This window comes from Callithrix jacchus, chromosome 22 (genome assembly GCF_049354715.1).
Source record: "Callithrix jacchus isolate 240 chromosome 22, calJac240_pri, whole genome shotgun sequence".
Classification (NCBI taxonomy): Eukaryota; Metazoa; Chordata; class Mammalia; order Primates; family Cebidae; genus Callithrix; species Callithrix jacchus.
The window spans coordinates 16,127,051-16,152,528 of record NC_133523.1 but is presented as its reverse complement, the minus strand read 5'-3'; the positions used below and the strand labels follow the sequence as shown (position 1 = coordinate 16,152,528).

The 25,478-nt window shown below is 42.6% G+C and overlaps 1 protein-coding gene and 1 pseudogene across 9 annotated transcripts in view; both read left to right on the top strand.

The window, feature by feature from the left end:
- Positions 1 to 23,049, top strand: part of LOC100409954 (uncharacterized) — a 36,901-nt gene extending 13,852 nt beyond the window's left edge. For 2 of the 9 annotated variants that reach the window (XM_054249395.2, XM_078361774.1), the window contains 3 exons: positions 6,841 to 6,967; positions 8,222 to 8,320; positions 20,084 to 23,049. In XM_054249395.2, coding sequence (XP_054105370.2) covers positions 6,934 to 6,967; positions 8,222 to 8,320; positions 20,084 to 21,300 — 1,350 coding nt within the window. In that variant the 5' untranslated portion in view covers positions 6,841 to 6,933 and the 3' untranslated portion in view covers positions 21,301 to 23,049. Of the gene's footprint in view, positions 1 to 1,986; positions 2,165 to 3,827; positions 3,979 to 6,840; positions 6,968 to 8,221; positions 8,321 to 20,083 lie in introns of those variants that run through there. The other 7 variants (XM_078361771.1, XM_008987495.5, XM_054249394.2 and 4 more) reach the window with 7 other exon arrangements.
- Positions 11,095 to 15,985, top strand: LOC108589710 (transcription elongation factor A protein 1-like; annotated as a pseudogene).
- Positions 23,050 to 25,478: the final 2,429 nt, after the last annotated feature.

The window sequence follows — 25,478 nt, the reverse complement described above, 5'->3', positions numbered from 1 at the left end:
CACTGCAACCTCTGCCTCCCAGGTTCAAGTGATTCTTCTGCTCAGCCTTTCTGGTAGCTGGGATTACAGGAGCCTGCCACCACCCCTGGCCAATTTTTGTATTTTTAGTAGGCAAGGGGTTTCACCATCTTAGCCAGGCTGGTCTCAAACTCCTGTCCTCAGGTGATCCGCCTGCCTCAGCCTCCCAAAGTGCTGGAATTACAGGCCTGAGCCACCATGCCCGACCTCAAAAATATTTTTTAAAGAACTGTTACAACTGCCGGGCATGGTGGCTCAAGCCTGTAATCCCAGCCCTTTGGGAGGCCGCGGTGGGTGGATCACAAGGTCAAGAGATCGAGACCATCCTGGTCAACATGGTGAAACCCGGTCTCTACTAAAAATACAATAAATTAGCTGGGCATGGTGGCGCGTGCCTGTAATCCCAGCTACTCAGGAGGCTGAGGCAGGAGAATTGCCTGAACCCAGGAGGCGGAGGTTGCGGTGAGCCGAGATCGCACCATTGCACTCCAGCCTGGGTAACAAGAACCTCTACCTTCTGAGTTCGAATGATTCTCTTGCTTCAGAGTAGCTGGGATGACAGGCGCGTGCCACCACTCCTGGCTTTTTTTTTTTTTTTTTTTTTGTATTTTTAGTAGATAACGGGATTTCTCCATGCTGGTAAGGCTGGACCTCAGGTAATCTGCCCGCCTAGGCATCCTAAAGTGCTGGGATTACAGGCATGTGCCACCACACCCCGGCTAATTTTTGTATTTTTAGAAGACACGGGGTTTCTCCATCTTGGTCAGGCTGGTCTCGAACTCCTGACCTCGGGTGATCCGCCCATCTCAGCCTCCCAAAGTGCTGGGATTACAGGCGTGAGCCACCGTGCCCGGCCGAGGAGCCTTTCTAAAATGAACAAATTTGGCCAGCATAATTAATGCTTATCCATTCCCAGCCCCCACTGTCCCCGTCATTCCCAATGGCCATCCCACAATGTGGTCAACAGTGGGGTATAGCATGGTGAGAGGGAGCTCAGGGCTGTGATGAAGGTCTTTCCTACATTGTCAAATTGATTAAAAAGTTGTTAGAAATGTATCAAAATTTTCTTTTTACCCTTAAGTAGCTACTAAGATGTATTATACAAGCAGACCCAGGTAAAGGAAAGAGAAAGTGTATTTCAACCTTAGCTTACTTCCTTTTTTTTTTTTTTTTTTTTTGTTTTTTTTTTTGAGACAGAGTTTTGCTCTTGTTACCCAGGCTGGAGTGTAGTGGCGTGATCTCGGCTCACCACAACCTCCGCCTCTTGGGTTCAGGCAATTCTCCTGCCTCAGCCTCCTGAGTAGCTGGGACTACAGCCACCATGCCCCGCTAATTTTTTGTATTTTTAGTAGAGACAGGGTTTCACCTTGTTGACCAGTATGGTCTCGATCTTTTGACCTCGTGATCCACCCGCCTCGGCCTCCCAAAGTGCTGGGATTACAGGTTTGAGCCACTGCGCCCGGCCTCTTAGCTTACTTCTTTTTTTTTTTTTGAGACGGAGTTTCGCTGTTGTTACCCAGACTGGAGTGCAGTGGCAGGATCTCGGCTCACCGCAACGTCCGCCTTCTGGGTTCAAGCAATTCTCCTGCCTCAGCCTCCTGAGTAGCTGGGACTACAGGTGCGCACCACCACGCCCAGCTAATTTTTGTATTTTTAGTAGAGACGGGGTTTCACCATGTTGACCAGGATGGTCTCGATCTCTTGACCTCGTGATCCACCCGCCTCGGCCTCCCAAAGTGCTGGGATTATAGGCGTGAGCCACTGAGCCCGCCCTAGTTTACTTCTTAATTAGTGGTAATTCCCTAAGCACGTGACCCTGCCCAACTGAGCCGGTTCCCCCAGAGCTAAAATGCTCTAATGCTGGGGAGGGTGGGGCTGGGAGGTGGACCCTGAAGTTTAACCAATCAGCGGCGCGAACGCGGGAATCGCCCAATTAGTCGTACAGTTGGAGAGGAGGGCGTGGCTTCCGCATTTGGCGGGGCCTTTGTCTCTGCTCCTGCCGGAGCTTGGGATCCCTCTCTGCTGTTCTGAGTCCTCCACCTCCGGCGTCCCCGGTGACTTTGTCACAGCCTCTGTTGCCTTGTGATTTGCAGATCGTGGGAGAGGCACAGCTAAGATGCCAGGACATCCTGGAAACTGGGAAACGGTGGGTGTGCAGGGTTGGACATCCCGAGGCGGGAGAGCGGACTGTGAAACCGGCTGGACCGGCCTCCACACAGTCCGCTTTGGGGTCGCCCGCCTGAGTCCCCGCTGGTGCAGCTCCGCCCCAGGCCCCTCTGGCTGCAAGATGGCGGCTGGGCCCGCAGCCCCGCGTCCCGCCTGTCCCTGCACGGCGCGCTGTCTGGAGCTCTCTGGGCAGCTCTGCACCCGCGGCCGCGGGCACTTCCCAGATTGTTCACGGATGACAGGCGGGTCATCAGGGCAGAATCTCCTATCGGTGTGTGCGTGGGAGGGGCTGCGGTTCGTGAGGTCTCCAGTCTTTCCTGATCATTATTATTTTTTGTGAGACAGAGTCTCGCTCTTGTCTCCAGGCTGGAGTGCAGTGGCGCGATCTCGGTTCACTCCTACGTCCCCCTCCCGGGTTCAAGCAATTCTCGTGCTTCAGCCTCCAGGTATCTGGGATTACAGGCACCCTGATCTCGAACTCCTGACCTGGTGATCTGCCCACCTCAGCCTCCCAAAGTGCTGGGATTACAGGCGTGAGTCACCTGTAATCCCACGGGCCCTGAGGTGGGGTCTTTTTATGTTAGCCAGATTGGTCTTGAATTCCTGGAACAAGCAATCCTTCTGCCTCAACCGCCCCCAATTTTTTAAAATTATTATTATTACAGGTGTAAGCCACCATGGTTGGCATACTTCTCTATTATATTTCTTACTATGTTTCATTGAAATTTTCAGTTATCTATTTATGTCTATTCACAGTGTCAGGAGTTTGAGACCACCTGCCAACATGGTGAAACTCCTGTTTCTACTAAGAATACAAAAAACTAGCTGGGTGTGGTGGCAGGCACCTGTGATCCCAGCTAATCTAGAGGCTGAGACAGGAGAATTGCTTAAACTCGGGAGGCAGAGGTTGTCATGAGCGGAGATCATGCTACTGCACTCCAGCTGGGGCGAAAAGTGCAAGACTCAGTCTCCGGAAAAAAAAAAAAAAAGGCCTGATGCGGTGATTTACCCAGTAATCCCAGCACTTTGGGAGGCTGAGGCAGGGGATCACGAGGTCAGGAGTTCGAGACCAGCATGGCCAATATGGTGAAACCCACGTCTCTACTAAAAATACAAAAATTAGCCAGGCATGGTGGTGCGCACCTGTAGTCCCACCTACTTGGGAGGCCGAAGCAGGAGAATTGCTTAAACCCGGGAGGCGGAGGTTTCAGCGAGCTGAGATTGTGCTACAGCACTCCAGCCTCGGTGACAGTAAGCCTCTGTCTCAAGAAGAAAACAAAATTGCAAAACATGTATGAAAATCTAGAGTGGTCAAAAATGACAAATTTGGTGGATTTATTTATAAAGTTTTATTAAAATTAGCTTTGTATACATAATACACTAATATAAAAGTTAAAGTTGATTTTCTCTGGAACAAAAATTTTGTGTTTTATTAATATGACAAAGTAAAATATTTTTGTTCACCTTTTGAAGAAATCTGAAAACCGAAAGTAGAGAGATTTTTTTCTCATGCTATCTTTCTCAAGTGTTTTGATTAGAAAAATTAATCTCCTATATCAAGCTGTAAATGGTTTTGCTTTTTAAAAATCCTTTTATTATCACTTTGGCTAAGTGAATGACTTTTTTTTTTTTTTTTTTTTTAGGACAGTTTTTTGCTCTTGCTACTCAGGCTGGAGTGCAATGGTGCGATCTCGGCTCACTGCAACCTCCGCCTCCTGGGATCAGGCAATTCTCCTGCCTCGGCCTCCCAAAGTGATGGGTTATAGGCGTGAGTCACTACACCCAGCCAGCAGGGTAAATTTTTATCAGTGAATATCTCTGTTGAAATCCTCTTATCTTGATTTCTGAGTTTAATGCTAAATTTTATGAGATGAAATTTGGTACTGCCTAGAAATTTTCCATATGACTAATTGTTTGCTGCATTTTTTTTTTTTTTTTTTTTAATAGAGACGGGGCTTCACCAGCTTGGCCAGGCTGGTTTTGAACTCCTGACCTCGTGAGCCACCACACCCAGCCTGCTGTAAAATTTTTTATGGAATTAATAAAATAATGCGTTTCTTTTCTGAAAGAAATATATACTTTTGCTTTTCTCATTAAGGTATAAAATGTTAAGCACCTTAAAATTTTCTTCCCTTATGTGAACACTTTGTTTGAGTAATTTCACTGGATTTTTCAAACACTTACTTTCAAAAACCAAGTGAGTAACTATAACATGGAAATTAAAGTTTGAGCCCAGTGACTCAGAGCTAAGGCTCATATTAAGCCTGCAAAAGGGTGTTATTGAATGTCCAGTTCGTTTTTTCTGGAGAGCCTCCCCTGCAGATGTCTCGGCCTTCTCACTCCAATCACAGAAGAAGCCTTTCTGCTAAGAGAAGCTGCAGAGTCCTTAACAGATGCAGTTAAGGTTAAGACAAAAGGGGCCTGGTAGGGTCTTACTGACGATGAAGTTATTTCTTCAAGGCAGCTGCTAGACTTTGTAGTATGTAACAGTTACATGGAATTTCAGACCGCATTGTGGTGGCTCATACCTGTAAATTCCCACACTTTGTCAGGCCGAGGCAAGTACATCACCTGAGGTCAAAAATTTGAGACCAGCCTGACTAATATGATAAAACCCCATCTCTACTAAAAATATAAAAATTAGCTGGGCATATTGGTGGGTGCCTGTAACACCAGTTGTTTGAGAGATTGAGACAGGAGAGATGCTTGAACATGGGAGACAGAGGTTGCAGTGAGCCAACACAGTGTCACTGCACTCCAGCCTGGGCAACAGAGTAAGGCTCCATCTCAAAAAGACAAAAAAAAAAAAGAATTCCAGAGCCTAGTGCAGTGGCTCAAGTCTGTAATCCCAGCACTTTGGGAGGCAGGTGGATCACCTGAGGTCAGCAGTTCAAAAACAGCCTGACATATACAGTCAAACCTTGTCTCTATTGAAAATATAAAAATTAGCTGGGCAGGGTGACATGCGCCTGTAGTCCCAGGTACTCAGTAGGCTGAAACAGAAGAAGTGATTGAAGTGGGGAGATGGAGGTTGCAGTGAGTGGAGATTGTGCCACTGCACTCCAGCCTGGCTGATAGAGCGAGACTCTGTCTCCAAAAAAAAAAAAAAAGATTGAATTCAAAAGAGGATTGAAACACGAGGAATACCAAGTATATAAACTTTAAGGAATGCAATCTTAGATAGGAAGAACTGTTTTTTTCTTTTCATAAAGCAGAGCCTAAAGCCGGGCGCGGTGGCTCACGCCTGTAATCCCAACACTTTGGGAGGCCGAGGCGGGTGGATCACGAGGTCAAGAGATCGAGACCATCCTGGTCAACATGGTGAAACCCCGTATCTACTAAAAATACAAAAAATTAGCTGGGCATGGTGGCGCGTGCCTGTAATCCCAGCTACTCGGGAGGCTGAAGCAGGAGAATTGCCTGAACCCACGAGGCGGAGGTTGCGGTGAGCCGAGATCGTGCCATTGCACTCCAGCCTGGGTAACAAGAGCGAAACTCCATCTCAAAAAAAAATAAATAAATAAAATAAATTTTAAAAAGATGGAGAACATGTAATGTTGAGGTTTTATCTGTGCTTTCCATTAGCTCTATGCAGAACAGGATTAAGAAAATGCTTATTTAAACAGGATGGCATTTATTAACCTGAAAGTTCTGAAAAAATATTATTGAGAGATACCTGCTCTCTAGGGTAAGAAAGAAAGATTACTTTAAATTGTTATTTAAAATTACAGAACATAAAAGATATCTGCATCTTGACCTTTGCATGAAGCTGATTTTTTCATATGATTAAATTCAGACTATAATTTAATTTTTGAGAAGCAATATCTCAGCAGTGATGCTTGTTCTTCAGTGTGCATCGGCACGTCATAAAACTTTGTCCTCGTGCCGTTGATTTTAAAATTTACTTAAGGAGCTCTCTGAAATATTTATTTCGCCTTAGAGTTACTTTTTTTCCTCATTATTAAATATCTTTATATAGCTAAAGAAAAGCTGTGCATAAACCATCATATTTAATCTCTCAGCTGCTTTTCTTTCTTAGTTTTCTTTGTAGATCTCTGTCTTTGGAAAACGAAGTAGTTTGTTTACAGGTCAGAAAAATTGGGTAAAACACAGGTTCTTCCACTTACTGGATGTTTGACAAAATATTCTTTTTGGGCCAAACGCATTGGCATTACTAGTGAGCTTGTTAGATATTCAGAAACTTAAACTTTATTTTAGATCTTCTGGAAAAAAATAAAACCTGCATAAGATCTCCAGTTTTGATTTTATGCATGAAAACTTAAGAGGTGCTGTCTAACTCAACATGTCTTTTTTGTCTGAAATATTATCAACTCATTCTTTGTAATGCAAATATAGCACTAAAAATGTACATGTTTGTGTTTATGATTTCGTTTTGTACTTTATTATTCATAGAAGTATCATATATACACTGGTGTTGTTTATACCATTCTCTTCTCTCTGAGTTAGAGAATACATTAGAGAATATTTCTGTCTTAAAAATTGTTGGATAATTTTAGTTATTCCTCTAAGTCAGAATCAATTTTCTTTACTCTCATTTAACCGTAATTTAAATGATAAATTCTGCCCATGGACACTTGTAAATCTGTGTGTGTGTGTGTGTGTGTGTGTGTGTGTGTGTGTTTGTGTGTTTTTCAGGGGCCGTTGACATTTAGAGATGTGGCCATAGAATTCTCTCTGGAGGAGTGGCAATGCCTGGACACAGCACAGCAGGATTTGTATAGGAAAGTGATGTTAGAGAACTACAGAAACCTGGTCTTCTTGGGTGAGAATAACTTTAATACACAATTCCTATTATACCCTAAAGGTTTTATTTCTCTCATTTTGTAGAAATAATTTTTGGTAATTTATGCTTTCCATAAATGAATTTTTTTTTAAGGCGGGGTTTCACCATCTTGGCCAGGCTGGTCTTGAACTCCTGACCTCAGGTGATGAAACCACCTTGGCCTCCCAAAGTGCTGGGATTACAGGCATGAGCCACCACACCTGGCCTCCATAAATGAATTTCTAATCCTTGTTTTCAAAATATCTTGAAGAATTGTCCATGTAGAAAAAAACTTCTTTAAGGTGTTTTATCTTGGCCTCAGAACTTTTTACATTCTGAGCTGGTGTGTATCCTTCACTCTAGAGTAGTGGTAATTTCAGAAATTTAGTGATATAAAGTGTTGTTGACCCTTAAAATTTATTTGCCACCATTAATTTTTTTTTTTTTTGAGATGGAGTTTTGCTGCTGTTACCCAGAGTGGAGTGCAATGGCACGATCTCGGCTCACCACAACTTTCGCCTTCTGGGTTCAAGCAATTCTCCCGCCTCAGCCTCCCGAGTAGCTGGAACTACAGACACACACCACCATGCCCAGCTAATTTTTGTATTTTTAGTAGAGATGGGGTTTCACCTTGTTGACAGGATGGTCTCGATCTCTTGATCTCGTGATCCACCCGCCTCGGCCTCCCAAAGTGCTGGGATTATAGGTGTGAGCCACCGTGCCCGACCCGCCACCACTAATTTTTGACTCATGAGTATTGAGCAGTGAAATTAAGAACCTACAAATTTAGCTGGGCGCGGTGGCTCACGTCTGTAATCCCAGCACTTTAAGAGGCCGAGGCAGGTGGATCACGAGGTCAAGAGATCGAGACCATCCTGGTCAACATGGTGAAACCCCGTCTCTACTAAAAATACAAAAATTAGCTGGGCATGGTGGCATGTGCCTGTAATCCCAGCTACTCGGGAGGCTGAGGCAGGAGAATTGCCTGAACCCAGGAGGTGGAGGTTGCGGTGAGCCGAGATCGTGCCGTTGCTCACTCCAGCCTGGGTAACAAAAGCGAAACTCTTTCTCAAAAAAAAAAAAAAGAACCTACAAATTTAAAATGTTTTCTAAATGTTAGGAACTTTCTGTCATTAAATAGTATTTTGCGAATAATTTTCTGGAATATTCTATGACATCCTCTTTACCTAGCAGAGTACTAGGTTGGTAATTAGAGAATATGAGCCAGATTCATGTTACTTATTTTTAATAAAGCAGGTATTGCTGTCTCTAAGGCAGATCTGGTCACCTGTCTGCAGCAAGGAAAAGATCCGTGGAACATAAAGAGACACAGTATGGCAGCCACACCCCCAGGTAGGTGACAGTGAATAAAACAGTGGACATAGTTGAAAGATTGGAAGAAAAAAAATAGTTTTGGGGAAGCCTGAGGTGTTTGTTTTGTTGCTGTTGTTCTCACATAGCGCCGGGTTCCCTCTTACGCTTTTACAATTTCTGCAGATTGTACTTTCCCTTCACTGATCTTTCTTTAAGCTCACAGTGAGAGCCAAGGTCTTCTTCATGCCTCTAAGACATAGGCACAATCTGACTGCTTTTTTTTTTTTTTAATTCTTTAACTCACTCAGCATATCTTTGATGCAAACTGACTGCTTTTTTATTGTTTTTGGGGAAACAATGATTCTTTATGATTTTGAGAAATTTTCTTTTTTTTTTTTTTTGAGACGGAGTGTTTCGCTCTTGTTACCCAGGCTGGAGTGCAATGGCGCGATCTCAGCTCACCGCAGTCTCCGCCTCCTGGGTTCAGGCAATTCTCCTGCCTCAGCCTCCTGAGTAGCTGGGATTACAGGCACACGCCACCGTGCCCAGCTAAGTTTTTGTATTTTCAGTAGAGTCGGGGTTTCACCATGTTGAGCAGGATGGTCTCGATCTCTTGACCTGGTGATCCACCCGCATCGGCCTCCCAAAGTGCTGGGATTACAGGCTTGAGCCACCGCGCCCGGCCTCTAGTTCTCTCTTTTGCATCATGTCTAAAATGTGTGAGAGTGGTGATCTCTGCTCCTTTTTTTCTTTTTCTTTCTTTTTTTTTTTTTTTTAAAGATGGGGTTTCACCATGTTGGTCAGGCTGGTCTTGAACTCCCGACCTCAGGTAATCCGCCCGCCTTGGCCTCCAAACTGCCAGGCGTGAGCTACCATGCCCGGCCTCCTTTTTTTTTTTTTTTTTTGATAGAGTCTCACTCTGTCTCCCAGGCTGGAGTGCTGTGGTGCTATCTTAGCTCACCACAATCTCTGTCTCCCGGGTTCAAGCAATTCTCCTGTCTGAGCCCCCCAAGTAGCTGGAATTACAGGCATGTGCCACGATACCCAGCTAATTTTGTATTTTTAAGAGATGGGGCTTCTCCATGTTGGTCAGTTTAGTCTCAAACTCCTGACTCAGGTGATTCACCCACCTTGGCCTCCCAAATTGCTGAGATTACAGGCATCAGCCACCATGCGCAGCCGCTACTGTTTTTATGTTAATTATCTGCACGTTCCATCTGGTTTTTATTACTATATTCATGAAAAATAGTTTGAAATATAATATGAAATTATAAAGTATGATGTCTGCATTGTTCTTTTTTCTCAGGAGTGCTTTGACTATTTGAAGTTTATTGTAGTTTTCTGTAAATTTTAGAATTGTAGGTTTTATTATTGTAAAAAGAAATGCCACTGGAATTTTGATAGGAAGTTGGCTAAATCTTTAGATTACTTTAGAGAATATGGTACTTTAGCCATATTTATTCTTTAAATTCAGAAATATAAAATATTTTAAAATTTGTGTCTTCTCTAATTTCTTGAGGTTTTTTTTTTTGAAACAAAGTTTTGCTCTTTTTGCCCAGGCTGGAGTACAGTGGAGCAATCTTGGCTCACTGTAACCTCCAGCTCCCAGGTTCAAGCAGTTCTCCTGCCTCAGTCCCCTGGGTAGCTGGGATTACAGGAACCCACCACCATCCCCTGCCAATTTCTGTCATTTTTAGTAAAGACAGGGTTTCACCATGTTGGTCAGGCTGGTGTGGAACTCCTGACTTCAGGTGACACCCCCACTTCGACCACCCGAAGTGCTGAGATTACAGGGGTGAGCCACCTCGCCCAGCCTCTTTTATTGATTTATACCTTTCATTGTAAAGATGTTTCACCTCTTTGGTTAAATTCTTAGAATTTCATTATTTTAATTATTTTTGAAAGTATTGTTTTCTTGGCTGGAACTATGCCTCAGGCCTATAATCCCAGCGCTTTTGGAGGCCAAGGCAGGTGGATCACTTGAGTTCAGGAGTTCGAGACCAGTCTTGCCTATATGGGCTCTACTGAAAACATAAAAATTTAACGAGGTTTGATGGTAGGCACCTGTAATCCCAGCTACTGAGGGGTCTGAAGCAGGAGAATTGCTTGAATACAAGAGGCAGAGGTTGTAGTGAGCCTAGATCGTGCTGTTGCACTCCAGCCTGGGCTACAGAGCGAGACTCGGTTTCAAAAAAAAAAATAGATTTTTAATTTGTATTGTATCTGATAGCTTGTTTTAAGCGTATCAAAAAACAACTTGTACTTTTATGTTAATTTTATTTTTTGTTGATTTACTGAGTATATTTATTAGTTTAGGCAAATTTCGATGTGCTGTGGTTTTTTATGTATAAAATTATTCCACAGAAAGCAACTTTTTACTTATTTGTCTTCAATTTCAATGGCTTTTAAAAAATGATTTTTATTCATTATTCTGCCTTTTTTTTAAGTCTTTGCGTACTTTATTGTTTTTGGAGATTTCATATACTTTGGGGGTTGCTGTTTCTATTACCTCAAAAATGGAATGAAAGGCGGGGCGCGGTGACTCACACCTATAATCCCAGCACTTTGGGAGTCCGAGGCGGGTGGATCACGAGGTCAAGAGATCGAGACCATCCTGGTCAATAAGGTGAAACCCCGTCTCTACTAAAAATACAAAAATTAGCTGGGCATGGTGGTAGGCACCTGTAGTCCCAGCTACTCGGGAGGCTGAGGCAGGAGAATTGCTTGAACCCAGGAGGCAGAGGTTGAGGTGAGCTGAGAGCGTGCCCTTGCACTCCAGCCTGGGTAACAAGAGTGAAACTCCGCCTCAAAAAAAAAAAAAAAAAATGGAATGAAAAATTCTTAAAAAACATTAAATCTGAGGCCCGAGCTTGCTGTAGTGGGGCTTGCCGCGCACCGGGGCTGGCTTCCTGCCGTGTCCTGCGCTCCAGCTTCACCCACTTCCCCTTACCAGTGGGCTGGGGGCGGAGAAGACCTGCTGGAGCCATGGAGGACGAGGTGATCCGCTTTGCCAAGAAGACGGACAAGATGGTGCAGAAGAAGAACGCGTTTTAGGCATCAGGCTGGTGAAATGCAAAACTCCTGGATCTCATTTTTGAAGAGGGCTAAACATCCGCCTCGTTATCTCAACTACGCTACATGTTTGCTGAGCGATTAAAGAGGCGCGGTGGCTCACACCTGTAATCCCAGCACTTGGGGAGGCCAAGTCGGGTGGATCACGAGGTCAAGAGATCGAGACCATCCTGGTCAACATGGTGTGACACCCAGTCTCTACTAAAAATACAAAAATTAGTTGGGCATGGTGGTGCATACCTGTAATCCCAGCTACTCGGGAGGCTGAGGCAGAAGAATAGCCTGAACCCAGGAGGTGGAGGTTACGGTGAGCCGAGATCGTGCCATTGCACTCCAGCCTCAGTTACGAGAGCGAAACTCCGTCTCAAAAATAAATAAATAAAAATAAAAAGGCTGGAGCATTGGATTTGCTAAAGGAGCTTAAGAGTATTCCTATGACCCTGGAATTACCGCAGTCCACAAGAATCGGAATGTCATAAATACTATTTGCAAGCAGAGTACAGATGAAGAAGTTACATCTTTGGCAAAGTCTCTCATCAAATCCTGGAAAAAGTTATTAGATGGGCCATCAACTGAGAAAGACCTTGACGAAAAGAAAAAAGAACCTGCAATTACATCACAGAACAGCCCCGACGCAAGAGAAGAAAGTACCTCCAGCGCAATGTAAGCAACAGAAAGCATGAGAGAAATACTCGAGATGCTTAGGTTTCATCCTTTCCTCGGGCACCCAGCACTTCTGATTCTGTGCGGTTGAAGTGTAGGGAGACGCTTGCTGCAGCTCTTCAAACGGGAGATGACTACATTGCAATTGGAGCTGATGAGGAAGAATTAGGATCTCAAATTGAAGAAGCTACATATCAAGAACTAAGGATGGCCGGGTGCGGTGGCTCACGCCTATAATCCCAGCACTTTGGGAGGCCGAGGCGGGTGGATCACGAGGTCAAGAGATCGAGACCATCAAACCCCGTGTCTACTAAAAATACAAAAATTAGCTGGGCATGGTGGCCCATGCCTGGAGTCCCAGCTACTCTGGAGGCTGAGGCGGAAGAATTGCTTGAACCCAGGAGGCGGAGTTTGCGATGAGCCGAGATCATGCCATTGCACTCCAGCCTGGGTAACAACAGCGAAACTCCGTCTCAAAAAAAAAAAAAAAAGAAAGAAAGAAGGAATACAGACATGAAATATAAAAATCGAGTACGAAGTAGGATATCAAATCTTAAAAATGCAAAGAATCCAAATTTAAGGAAAAATGTTCTCTGTGGAAATATTCCTCCTGAGTTATTTGCTAGAATGACAGCAGAGGAAATGGCTGGGAATGAGCTGAAAGAGATGTGGAAAAACTTGACCAAAGAAGCCGTCAGAGAGCATCAGATGGCCAAGACTGGTGGGACCCAGACTGACTTGTTCACACGTGGCAAATGTAAAAAGAAGGATTGCACTTACACAGAGGGGCAAACCCGTAGTGCTGATGAACCGATGACATTTGTTGTCTGTAATGAATGTGGAAATCGATGGAAGTTCTGTTGAGTTGGAAGAATTGGCAAAATATCCGGACCATTAAGAAAATGAATTTTAGGCTGGGCGTGGTGGCTCAAGCCTGTAATCCCAGCACTTTGGGAGGCCGAGACGGGTGGATCACGAGTTCGAGAGATCGAGACCATCCGGGCAACATGGTGAAACCCCGTCTCTACTAAAAATACAAAAAATTAGCTGGGCATGGTGGTGCGTGCCTGTAATCCCAGCTGCTCAGGAGGCTGAGGCAGGAGAATTGCCTGAACCCAGGAGGAGGAGGTTGCGGTGAGCCGAGATCGCACCATTGCACTCCAGCCTGGGTAACAAGAGCGAAACTCCGTCTCAAAAAAAAAAAGAAAAGAAAATGGATTTTGTAATTAGCTTTAAACTAGGCCAAGCTGCTCGTTTTCCTGCAAATCAGATTTTTAAAGCAGCTACATCCCTTGGGTTAGAGTTTGGTTTTGATCTAACATCTCTTCCGTAAATGCCTTCTTAGTTTCAGATCTGTAAGGAGACTATATAATAATTGTATGGCATCTGTTTCAAAACATATTTTTCCATGTTTATAAGTAACTTGATATTAAAGTTTCATCAATTAAACTTCTGGCAATATTTTTTCTTTTTCTTCGCTTTCTTTCTTTTTTTTTTTTTTAAGACAAAGTCTTACTCTTGCTGTCCAGGCTGGAGTGCAATGGCACAATCTTGGCTCACTGCAACCTCTGCCTCCCAGGTTCAAGCGATTCTCCTGCCTCAGCCTCCTGAGTAGCTGGGAATACTGGCATATGCCAGCATGCCCAGCTGATTTTTGTATTTTTAGTAGAAATGGGGTTTCTCCATGTTGGTCAGGCTGGTCTTGAACTCTTGACCTCAGGTCATCCACCTGCCTCAGGCTCCCAAAGTGTTGGGATTATAGGCATGAGTCACCCCACCCAGCCAATGTTTTTTCTTTCTTAAAGGAAAACATACCTTAACTTTTCTTCTTTTACAGCGTGAAACATACACAGTAGAAATTTGGTTATTCTGTAATTAATACATAAATGAATAGCTACAAATATTAAAGGAGGAGAAAAATGAATATAATTTTAGGTTTACCAAATATGGTCTGTATTCAAATACTGACCAGCTTATCTGAAGTGTACATAATATTTGAGCTAGCTTATGAATTTGATTTTAATTATTATGTTCGCAAGCTTCGAATATTAGATATTATTTTGCATTTGTAACTAACCCCGATCATTTCTTGGAATTTCTCGTACATGTATATTACTTGTTCTTAATAGATTTTACTTTTGGGAACAAGACTTTGTTGAGATCAGTTTGGTTTTGCAGTTAATTTATCTGTTTGACTTTATAATGTGTTTTAGTTTTGCAGAAGAATACTGTTGTAGTTTAGAAGGTTTTCATAAATCCTCTCACAGGTAAAGATGAAAATTTCTCACCATTTTTTTCCCCTCATAGGAAGACATACTGGAAAGAAAATGTGTAGCATCTTAGTATAGTGTAGCTGTTGGTAAACAGTTGATGATGCGATTTTGATTCAGAAATCTTTACTGACCAAGGATTAATCTTAAGGACTGTATAAATCATTAAAGCTGTGGTCTTTTCATGTGGGGAAAAAAAAAAAAAAAAAAAACATTAAATCTCTGACATTGTGCAGTATGGACATCTTCAAAATATTAATTATTTCAACCTTTGAACAGGAGCATGCCAAAGAATGTGTTGTTTCATTTCTATATAGTTATAAATTTTCAGGTTTTGTTTATTGTTTTATACTCATTTCATTTTGGTCATAGAATATAATTCATAAATTTTGAGTTTTAACAAATTTGTTAAGACTTCTTTTTTGGCCAGGTGCAGTGGCTCATGCCTGTAATCCCAGCACTTTGGGAGGTGGGCGGATCACGAGGTCAAGAAATGAAGACCATCCTGGCCAACGTGGTAAAACCTTTTCTTTCTTTTTTTGAGATGGAGTTTCGCTCTTGTTACCCAGGCTGGAGTGCAATGGCGCGATCTCAGCTCACCGCAACCTCTGCCTCCTGGGTTCAGACAATTCTCCCGCCTCAGCCTCCTGAGTAGCTGGGATTACAGGCACGCGCCACCATGCCCAGCTAAATTTTTGTATTTTTAGTAGAGACGGGGTTTCACCATGTTGACCAGGATGGTCTCGATCTCTTGACCTCATGATCCACCCGCCTCCGGCTCCCAAAGTGCTGGGATTACAGGCTTGAGCCACCGCGCCCGGCCAAACCTTGTTTCTAATAAAAATATAAAAATTGGCTGGGAGTGGTGGTGTGTACCTATATAGTTCCAGCTACTTAGGAGGTAAAGCAGGAGAATCACTTGAACCTGGGAGGCAGAGGTTACAATGGCCAAGATATGTAAACTCTGAAAAAGACTTATTTTTTTATTTTTTTTTCTGAGACAGAGTTTTGCTCTTGTTACCCAGGCTGGAGTGCAATGGCGCGATCTCGGCGCACCACAACCTCCGCCTCCTGGGTTCAGGCAATTCTCCTGCCTCGGCCTCCTGAGTAGCTGGGATTACAGGCACATGCCACCATGCCCAGCTAATTTTTTGTATTTTTAGTAGAGACGGGGTTTCACCATGTTGACCAGGATGGTCTCAATCTCTTGACCTCGTGATCCACCTGCCTCGGACTCCCAAAGTGCTGGGATTACAGGCTTGAGCCACCGCGCCCAGCCCAGAAAGACTTATTAATGTTATTTGATTGTTTTATTTGATTCTTGTATCTTTGTCTCTCATTTTCTCTGTTAATTTGTATCTTGTTAATTTCTATGTTGACGTGCTTTTACTTCGTAATTCGTGTATCTATACAAATATATTCTTTGTGCTACTCTGGGGATTACATAAAACCTCTAAAATATACAACAACATATTTCAGTCTGGTAAAAATAAATAAAGTAAAAGTAAAAAAAAAACAACTTAAGTTGCTTCCAAAAATTTTTTCTTATTACATCTGCCCTCAAATTTGCCATTGACATTTCAAATTAAATCTTTATGTTACATATTAATTAAGAGATATTCATAGGCTGGGCGCGGTGGCTCATGCCTGTAATGGCACATATACACCAAGGAATACTATGCAACCATAAAAAAGAATGAGTTCGGGCCAGGCGCAGCAAATCCCAGCACTTTGGGAGGCCGAGGCAGGTGGATCACAAGGTCAAGAGATCGAGACCATCCTGGTCAACATGGTGAAACCCGTGGCTACTAAAAATCCAAAAAAAAGTAGTTGGGCATGGTGGCGCGTGCCTGTAGTCCCAGCTACTCAGGAGACTGAGGCAGGAGAATTGCCTGAACCCAGGAGGCGGACATTGCGGTGAGCCAAGATCGCACCATTGCACTCCAGCCTGGGTAACAAGAGAGAAACTCTGTCTCAAAAAAAAAAAAAAAGGATATTTATAATGATTTCTATGCTTTTTATTTTTTAACCTTTTATCTCTTTTTTTGTATATATTTTTTCATGGATCATAGGAAATAAGATTTCTATGCTTTTAACTTGCAAATTTTAGAGAATTATTAAAAATGTTTTCTCCACCATTATAATAATGCTTTTTTTCTTTTCTTTTCTTTTCTTTTTTTTTTTTTTGAGACGGAGTTTCGCTTGTTACCCAGGCTGGAGTGCAATGGCACAATCTCAGCTAATTTTTTGTATTTTTCGTAGAGATGGGATTTCACCATGTTGGCCAGGATGGTCTTGATCTCTTGACCTCGTGATCCACCCGCCTCGGCCTCCCAAAGTGCTGGGATTACAGGCTTGAGCCACCACGCCTGGCCTGAACTCATTCTTTTTCATGGTTGCGTAGTATTCCATGGGGTATATGTGCCATGTTTTCTTTTTTTTTTTTTTAGAGGCAGTGTTACTCTGTCGCTCAGGCTAGAGTTCATTGGTGCAATCTCTGCTCACTGGAACCTCCACCTCCCATGTTCAATCAATTCTCCTATCTCAGCCTCCCGAGTAGCTGGGATTACAGGCTCGAGCCACCACACCCAGCTAATTTTTGTATTTTTAGTAGAGACAGGGTTTCACCATGTTGGTCAGGCCGATCTCGAACTCCTGATTTTGTGATCTGCCCACCTTGGCGTCCCAAAGTGCTGTGATTATAGGCATGAGCCACCACACCCAGCATGTGTCACATCTTCTTTATCCAGTCTATAATTAGGGGCATTTGGGTTGGTTCCAAGTCTTTGCTATTGTAAACAGTGCTGCAGTGAACATGCCTGTGCATGTGTCTTTATAACAGAATGATTTCTAATCCTTTGGGAATATACCCAATAATGGGATTGCTGGGTCAAATCGTATTTCTATTTCTAGGTCCTTGGGGAATCGCCACACTGTCTTCCACAATGGTTGGACTACTTTACACTCCCACCAACAGTGTAAAAGTGTTCCTATTTCTCCACGTCCTCTCCAGCATCTGTTGTCTCCAGATTTTCAAATGATCGCCATTCTGACTGGCGTGGTTTTGATTTGCATCTCTCTAATAACCAGTGATGACGAGCATTTTTTCATGTTTGTTGGCTGCTTAAATGTCTCTTTTCAACTGTCTGTTCATATCATTCACTCACTTTTTGATAGAGTTGTTTGGTTTTTTCACTTGTAACTGTTTTAGCTTTGTGTAGATACTGGATATTAGCTTTTTGTCAGATGGGTAGATTGTAAATTGTTTTTTTCCCATTCTGTTGGTTGCCAGTTCACTCTGATTGTTTCTTGTGCTGAGCTTCATTTTTGTCATTTTTTTCTTTCAGGATGGTTCAGTTATTCTTTTTTTTTTTGAGACAGAGTTTCGCTGTTGTTACCCACACTGGAGTGCAATGGCACGATCTCGGCTCACCACAACCTCCGCCTTCTGGGTTCAAGCAATTCTCCTGCCTCAGTCTCCCAAGTAGCTGGGACTACAGGCACGCACCACCATGCCCAGCTAATTTTTGTATTTTTGGTAAAGACGGGATTTCACCTTGTTGACCAGGATGGTCTTGTTCTCTTGACCACCCGACTTGGCCTCCCAAAGTGCTGGGATTACAGGCTTGAGCCACCGCGCCCAGCTGTTACTCTTTTTGATATTTTTTATCTGCATAATTTTTTAAATTTTACATATTTTTGTTCTTATCCTCATTTTTCCGACTTTCTGTAATTCTGTATGTTTCTATTGTACTCACTATTATTCAATTTCTTTTCCATTATTAAAATTAATGTATACTTTTTTTTTCTGGACAGAGTCTCGCTCTGTTGCCAGGCAGGAGTGCAGTGGTGTGATCTTGGCTCACTGCAACCTCCACCTCCTAGGTTCAAGTAATTTGCCTGCCTCAGCCCCCCAAGTAGCTGGGATTACAGGCATATGTCACCACACCCAGCTAACTTTTGTATTTTTAGTAGAGACAAGATTTTACAGTCTTGGCCAGGATGGTCTGGATCTCTTGATCTTTTGATCTGCCCACCTTGGCCGCCTAAATTACTGGGATTACAGGCCTAAGCCACCAAACCTGGCAATGTATACATTTTTTATGGTTTTTCTCTGAAACTTTTATAATATTTTTGATAAAACCATATAACCATATTTTGCATACATTGTAATCTTTTATTGAAATTTGGACATTAGAGAAAACTTTATCCTGGCATAGTCTGATCAGTTGTCTTGGTTAGAGATTCTAGGAGTCTCTCAAACATGTTCCTAGAATGTGTCTTTTCTATAATTTTGTGTTTATTTTTTAGTTACAAGAGTTTGTGTTTCTGGGCTGGGCGCAGTGGCTCACACCTATAATCCCAGCACTTTGGGAGGCCGAGGCGGGTGGATCAGGAAGTTAAGAGATCGAGACCATCCTGATCAACAAGGTGAAACCCCATCTCTACTAAAAATACAAAAATTAGCTGGGCATGGGCCCAGCTACTTGGGAGGCTGAGATAAGAGAATTGCTTGAACTCAGGAGGTAGAGGTTGCAGTGAGCCGAGATCGCACCATTGCACTCCAGCCTGGGTAACAAGAGCGAAACTCCATCTCAAAAAAAGAAAGAGTTTATGTTTCTTTACTTTTTTTGAGATGGAGTCTTGCTCTGTCTCCCAGACTGGAGTGCAGTGGCACCATCTCACTGTAACCTCTGCTTCCTGGGTTAAAGCAATTCTTTCACGTCAGCCTCCCAAGCAACTGGGAATACAGGTGCAAACCACCACACCTAAACACCTGGCTAGTTTTTGTTATTGTTGGTTTTTTTGTTTTTGAGACGGAGTTTCACTCTTGTTACCTAGGCTGGAGTGCAATGGTGCGATCTCGGCTCACCGCAACCTCCGCCTCCTGGGTTCAGGCAATTCTCCTGCCTCAGCCTCCTGAGTAGCTGGGACTACAGGCACACACCACCATGCCCAGCTAATTTTTTGTATTTTGAATAGAGACGGGGTTTCACCATGTTGACCAGGATGGTCTCAATCTCTTGACCTTGTAATCCACCTGCCTCGGCCTCCCAAAGTGCTGGGATTACAGGCTTGAGCCACTGCGCCCGGCTGTTGTTTTTTTTAAGTAGAGATCAGATTTCACCATGTTGGCCAGGCTCATCTCAAACTCATGACCTCAGGTGATCCACCAGCTTTGTCCTCCCAAAGTGCTGTGATTACAGGCATCAACCATCACATCTGGCCTGTCTGTGTTTCTTCTGAATAGTCAATAATCCCTGGGTACACCTGTTTTTGTGTGTGTGGTACTACAGTCTCTCTGCTGCTGTAACATTTAGCTTTTGTCTCATTCCAAAGTATACCACCGTTTTTTTCAGCACCATATGTCATAGGAGCCAGAAACCAGTGTCTAGAAAGGCCCTTAGAAGCAAGTACTAAAGATGTATGTGCAGTAGTTTACTTGTCTTTTAAAAAGAAGCCAAAAGTTGGCAGTTTACTTAGAAAGGCACTATGTTATATTGGGGAGCAGGAAGAGCTGTGCTGGGTAAATGTAACAGACTTTTCTTTTTCTCCTCTGTCACTCTCTGTTGTGCTCAGCTGGGGCACTTCCCACACTTAACTCTTTTATACATTTCCTCAGATGTATTTTTGTTGTATGTTTTTGTTACATTTACGTGTCTATAGAAAATAGGGCCTTTGGTATTTGCTGTGCCATCTTGTATATGTAGTGTGTATAATTTTCTGGGTTAGATTTATAAAGCCTATTCATCTGAGTCTAGTAAATGGAGTAATTTTTTATTTTTATTTCTTTCAGTTATAAATCCCCCTCTTGCCCAAGACCTTTGGCCAGTGCAGGGCATAAAAGATTCTTTCCAAGAAGTCATGTTGAGAAGATACGGGAAATGTGGAACTGAAGATTTACAGTTAACTACAGACTGTGAAAGTGTGGAAGAGTGTAATCTGTACAAAGAAGGTTATAATGAACTAAACCAGTGTTTGACAACTACCCAGAGTGAAATAGTTCGATGTGATCAATATATGAAAGTCTTTCTTAAACGTTTAAATTCAAATAGACATAAGACAAGATGTACTGGAAAGAAAACTTTCAAATGTAAAAAATGTGACAAATCATTTTGCACGCTTTTACACCTAACTCAACATAAAAGAACTCATATTAAGGAGAATTCTTACCAATGTGAAGAATGTGGTAAAGTCTTTAACTGGTTCTCAGCCCTTACTAGACACAGGAGAATCCATACTAGAGAGAAGCCCTACAAATGTGAAGAATGTGGGAAAGCATTTAAGCAGTCTTCAACCCTTACTAATCATAAGATAATTCACACTGGAGAGAAACCCTACAAATGTGAAGACTGTGGCAAAGCTTTTAAGCAGTCTTCAACTCTTACTACACATAAGAGAATTCACACTGGAGAGAAACCCTACAAATGTGAAGAATGTGGCAAAGCCTTTAACCGGTCTTCATACCTTACTACACATAGAAGATTTCATACTGGCGAGAAACCCTACAAATGTGAAGAATGCGAAAAAGCTTTTTACCTATTCTCACACCTTACATCACATAAGAAATTTCATACTGGAGAGAAACCCTTCAAATGTGAAGAATGTGGCAAAGCTTTTAACCACTCCCCAAAACTCACTGTACATAAGGTAATTCATACCGGAGAGAAACCCTACAAATGTGAAGAATGTGGCAAAGCCTTTAGTGTATTCTCAAACCTATCCAGACATAAGAGAATTCATGGTGGAGAAAATCTCTACAAATGTGAAGAATGTGGCAAAGATTTTAAACAACACTCATACCTTATTATACATAAGAGTATTCATACTGGAGAGAAACCCTACAAGTGTAAAGAATGTGGAAAGGCCTTTAGGGTACATTCAATCCTTACTAGACATAAGAGAATCCATGGTGGAGAAAAACCCTGCAAATGTGAAGAATGTGGCAAGGCTTTTAACCGGTACTCGCACCTCACTATACATAAAAGAATTCATACTAGAAAGAAACCATAAAATGTGAAGAATGGCAAAGCTGATAAGAGATACTCAACCACTAGTACACACAAGGTAATTCATGCTGGCAAGAAACCCTACAAATGTGGAGACTGGCAGAGGCTCTTTTTTTTAATTTTTTTTTTAAATAAAATAGATGGGGTTTCACCATGTTGGCCAGGTTGGTCTTGAACTCCTGACCTCAGGTGATCCACCCGCCTTGGCCTCCCAAAATACTGAGATTACAGGCGTGAGCCACCGTGCCCAGCCAGCAAAGGCTTTAATTGGTCCTCCATCCTTACTAAACATCAGAGAATTCATACCAGAGAGAAATCATATAAATGTAAAGAATGTGATAAAACTTTAACCACTTCTCAACCCTGACTACACGTAAAATAATTCATGCTGGAGGAAAACCCTACACATCTCAAAGGTTTTTATTGATTCTCAAACATTACTAAACATAATTCATACAGGAGAGAAATCATGCACGTGTATAGATTGTAGCAAAGCTTTTAACAAACCCTCATCCATTACTAAACATAATTTATGCTGGAGAGAAACCCTACAAATGTGAGGAATGTGGCAAAGCTTTTAAAGTTCCCCCAACTTAACTGCATATAAGAAAAGTTATACTGGAGAGAAGCTCTACAAATGTGAGGAATGTGGCAAAGCTATTAAACAATCTTTAACCCGTACTACTCATAAGGTAATTCATGCTGGAGAGAAACCCTACAAATGTGAAGAAAGAAGAATGTGGCAAAGCTTTCTTTTTTTTCTTTTTTTTTGAGATGGAGTTCGCTGTCGTTACCCAGGCTGGAGTGCAATGGCGCGATCTTGGCTCACCGCAACCTCCACCTCCTGGGTTCAGGCAATTCTGCTGTAACTCAAACTTTTCTAACCATAAAAGAAATCGGGGGCTGAACGCGGTAGCTCACGCCTGTAATCCCAGCACTTTGGGAGGCCGAGGCGGGTGGATCACTAGGTCAAGAGATTGAGACCATCCTGGTCAACAAGGTGAAACCCCGTCTCTACTAAAAATACAAAAATTAGCTGGGCATGGTGGTGCGTGCCTGTAATCCCAGCTACTCAGGAGGCTGAGGCAGGAGAATTGCTTGAACCCAGGAGGCGGAGGTTGTGGTGAGCCGAGATCGTGCCATTGCACTCCGGCCTGGGTAACAACAGAGAAACTCCATCTCAAAAAATAAATCATGTTGGTTATTACAGTAATACATTCTACTCTAAGGAACATTGTAGAAATTAAGTAATACAAAATGAAATATTCATGAACTGACATTATTAATGGTTAAATATTTGTAGTACACAAAATGATTTACAGATAGAATGCAACCTCTATCACAGTACTAGTGACATCAGAGAAGTTTTTTAAAACTATGTCAAAATTTGCTGTGCTTGGTGGCTCACGGCTGTATTCCCAGCACTTTGGGAGCTGAGGTGCATGGATCACAAGGTCAAGAGTTCAAGACCAGCCTGGCCAAGATGGTGAAACCCTGATTCTACTAAAAAAAAAAAAAAAAAAAAAACACTACAAAAATTAGCTGGGCATGGTGACTCACTCCTGTAATCCCAGCTACTCAGGAGGCTGAAGCAGGAGAATTGCTTGAAACTGGGAGGCAGAGGTTGCAGTGAGCTGAGATCGTGCCACTGCACTCCAGCCTGGTGATAGAGCAAGACTCTGGAAAAAAAGAATCTATGTAAAAATTCAAATTAAGTGATTAAAAACAATACATTTTCAATCTATGAGAACAATATTGTTTGACTTATTTGCAGTTAAAAGCCACTGGCACAAAAAATCACTAGAGATGTTAATCCATCATGTTACTAAATAGTATATACTTACTATCTTTTACCTATACACAAGCAAGGTGGGAGAGGTTAAAGTTTGAGGCATAATAACGCTTCACTGAATGCACAATAGTACTTAACGTTAGAAATCTTGAATTAAACTTCAAACAATATAAAATTTAAAAATGTAATGTCGGGGTCCGGCACGTCTGCCAGGGGACTACCAACCTGCGGGAGTCCCCGAGACCGCCAACATAGATGTCTCGTTCAACCTGAGAGAGAGAGTGCGCGGAAGAGACAGAATATAGAAAAGTAGAGTCTGGAGGGCTGGGCAGCGCAGCAGCAGCCAAAGTGACAGCCACAGTGATTTTATTCTTGTGGGTTACAGCTTTTATACCTTTTCTTGTTACATTTACTTAATCTCAGTAGAAAGAAAGGGGTAAACAGAAAGGAAATAGAAACTCCATAAAAAATAGTTATCAGGGGCTTGTGATATCCGCTCAGAAGCAGTTTAAGGGGGCTAGTGATAGTAGTTTACATTTCAAAGATTTTACATTTCAAAGATACAATGGCGCCCTTAAGGTGGCTGGTTAAACCTGTTTTTCACCAGGAGCTAAAACAAAGGCTTGGCTCCAGGGAAAATATGGGCAGAGGTCTCTGCCCCTCTTAGGCATCTCAATTGCAGCAAGTTTATTGCTTACACAGAGACTGAAGGGGGACATGGAAGCAGACAGCACAATGTCCTCATAAACTGCAGGCCTTTGCTTTGCATTCTGTTGTTGCTTTTAGTGAGTCAGCTCACGGCCCTTTGTCTCACTCGACAGCCCTCGAGGTGGGGAAATGCAGACAGGTCCAGCAGCCAAACTGGGGCGAGTCAACTAGCTGTCTCAAGCCCTTGGCGCGAACACTACAATGTAATGCATTTTATTATATAAAAGTAAAATTAGGGCCGGGCGTGGTAGCTCACGCCTATAATCCCAGCACTTTGGGAGGCCGAGACGGGTGGATCACGAGGTCAAGAGATCGAAACCATCCTGGTCAACAAGGTGAAACCTTGTCTCTGCTAAAAATACAAAAATTAGCTGGGCATCGTGGCGCGCGCCTGTAGTCCCAGCTACTCGGGAGGCTGAGGCAGGAGAATTGCTTGAACCCAGAAGGTGGAGGTTGCGGTGAGCCAAGATCGTGCCATTGCACTCCAGTCTGGGTAACAACAGCGAAACTCCGTCTCAAAAAAAAAAGTAAAATTAATACAGAAATATACTATTAATTTTAAATAAAATTAAAGTTTTTTTCTCATGATAATACAGAATATTACTCTAAACACCTACCTGATATTTCATTCAATATTATATGTTAACCCCAAATAGCCTCTCTGCTTAGATTTTCATTATGCATGTTACATTGTAATGTCTTTTTTTTTTTTTTTTTTTGAGACAGTCTTGCTCTGTTGTCCAGCCTGGAGTGCAGTGGCCTGCTCGCTGCAACCTCTGCCTCCCGGGTTCAGTGGGTCTTCTGCCTCAGCCTTCCAAGTAGCTGGGATTACAGGCGCCTGCAACCACGCCCGGCTAATTTTTTTTTTTTTTTTAGTAGAGACGGGGTTTCACCATGTTGGCCAGGCCAGTCTAAAACTCCTGACCTCATGATCCATCTGCCTCGGCCTCCCAAAGTGCTGTGATTACAGGCATGAGTCACTGTGCCGGCAATGTCTTTACTTTTCTATGTTAAAAATTATGGCCACCTAATAAATCTTTTGCCAGTTGCAGTGATTCACACCTGTAATCCCAACACTTTGGGAGACGGAGGTGGTCAGATAATGAGATCAGGAGTTCAAGACCAGTCTGGCCAACATGGTGAAGCCACATCTCTACTAAAAACATAAAAATGAGCTGGGCCTGGTGGCAGGTGCCTGTAATCCCAGATACTCGGGAGGCTGCAGCAGGAGAATCTGGAAGCTGAAAGGCAGAAGTTGCAATGAGCCAAGATCATGCCACGGGACTCCAGCCTGGGCAAAGGATCGAAACTCTGACTCAAAAAACAAAAAATGAATCTCTCATATCTTTGATGCAGAAACAATTGACCCTCTGCTTTCACATGTGAATACAATAGGAATGAAGAAACAGCAGGAAACAATAATTTCAGAGTTGAATGACATCATTATTCACTTCTCAAAATATCTGTAATATTTTTCAAAAAATATACTTTGGAGGTAATTATAACTGCAAAAAAAACCTTCTGATCCCCTTTGTTATATACAAACAGTTTTTCTGTCAACATTAGTTTTAGATTCCCTATACTTAGCACTCTGATTTAGTATATCTGAAGTGGCAGTGACATGTATATATATATCTGCTATAATTTATCTGATATTTGCATAAGTTTAATTATGGATTTTT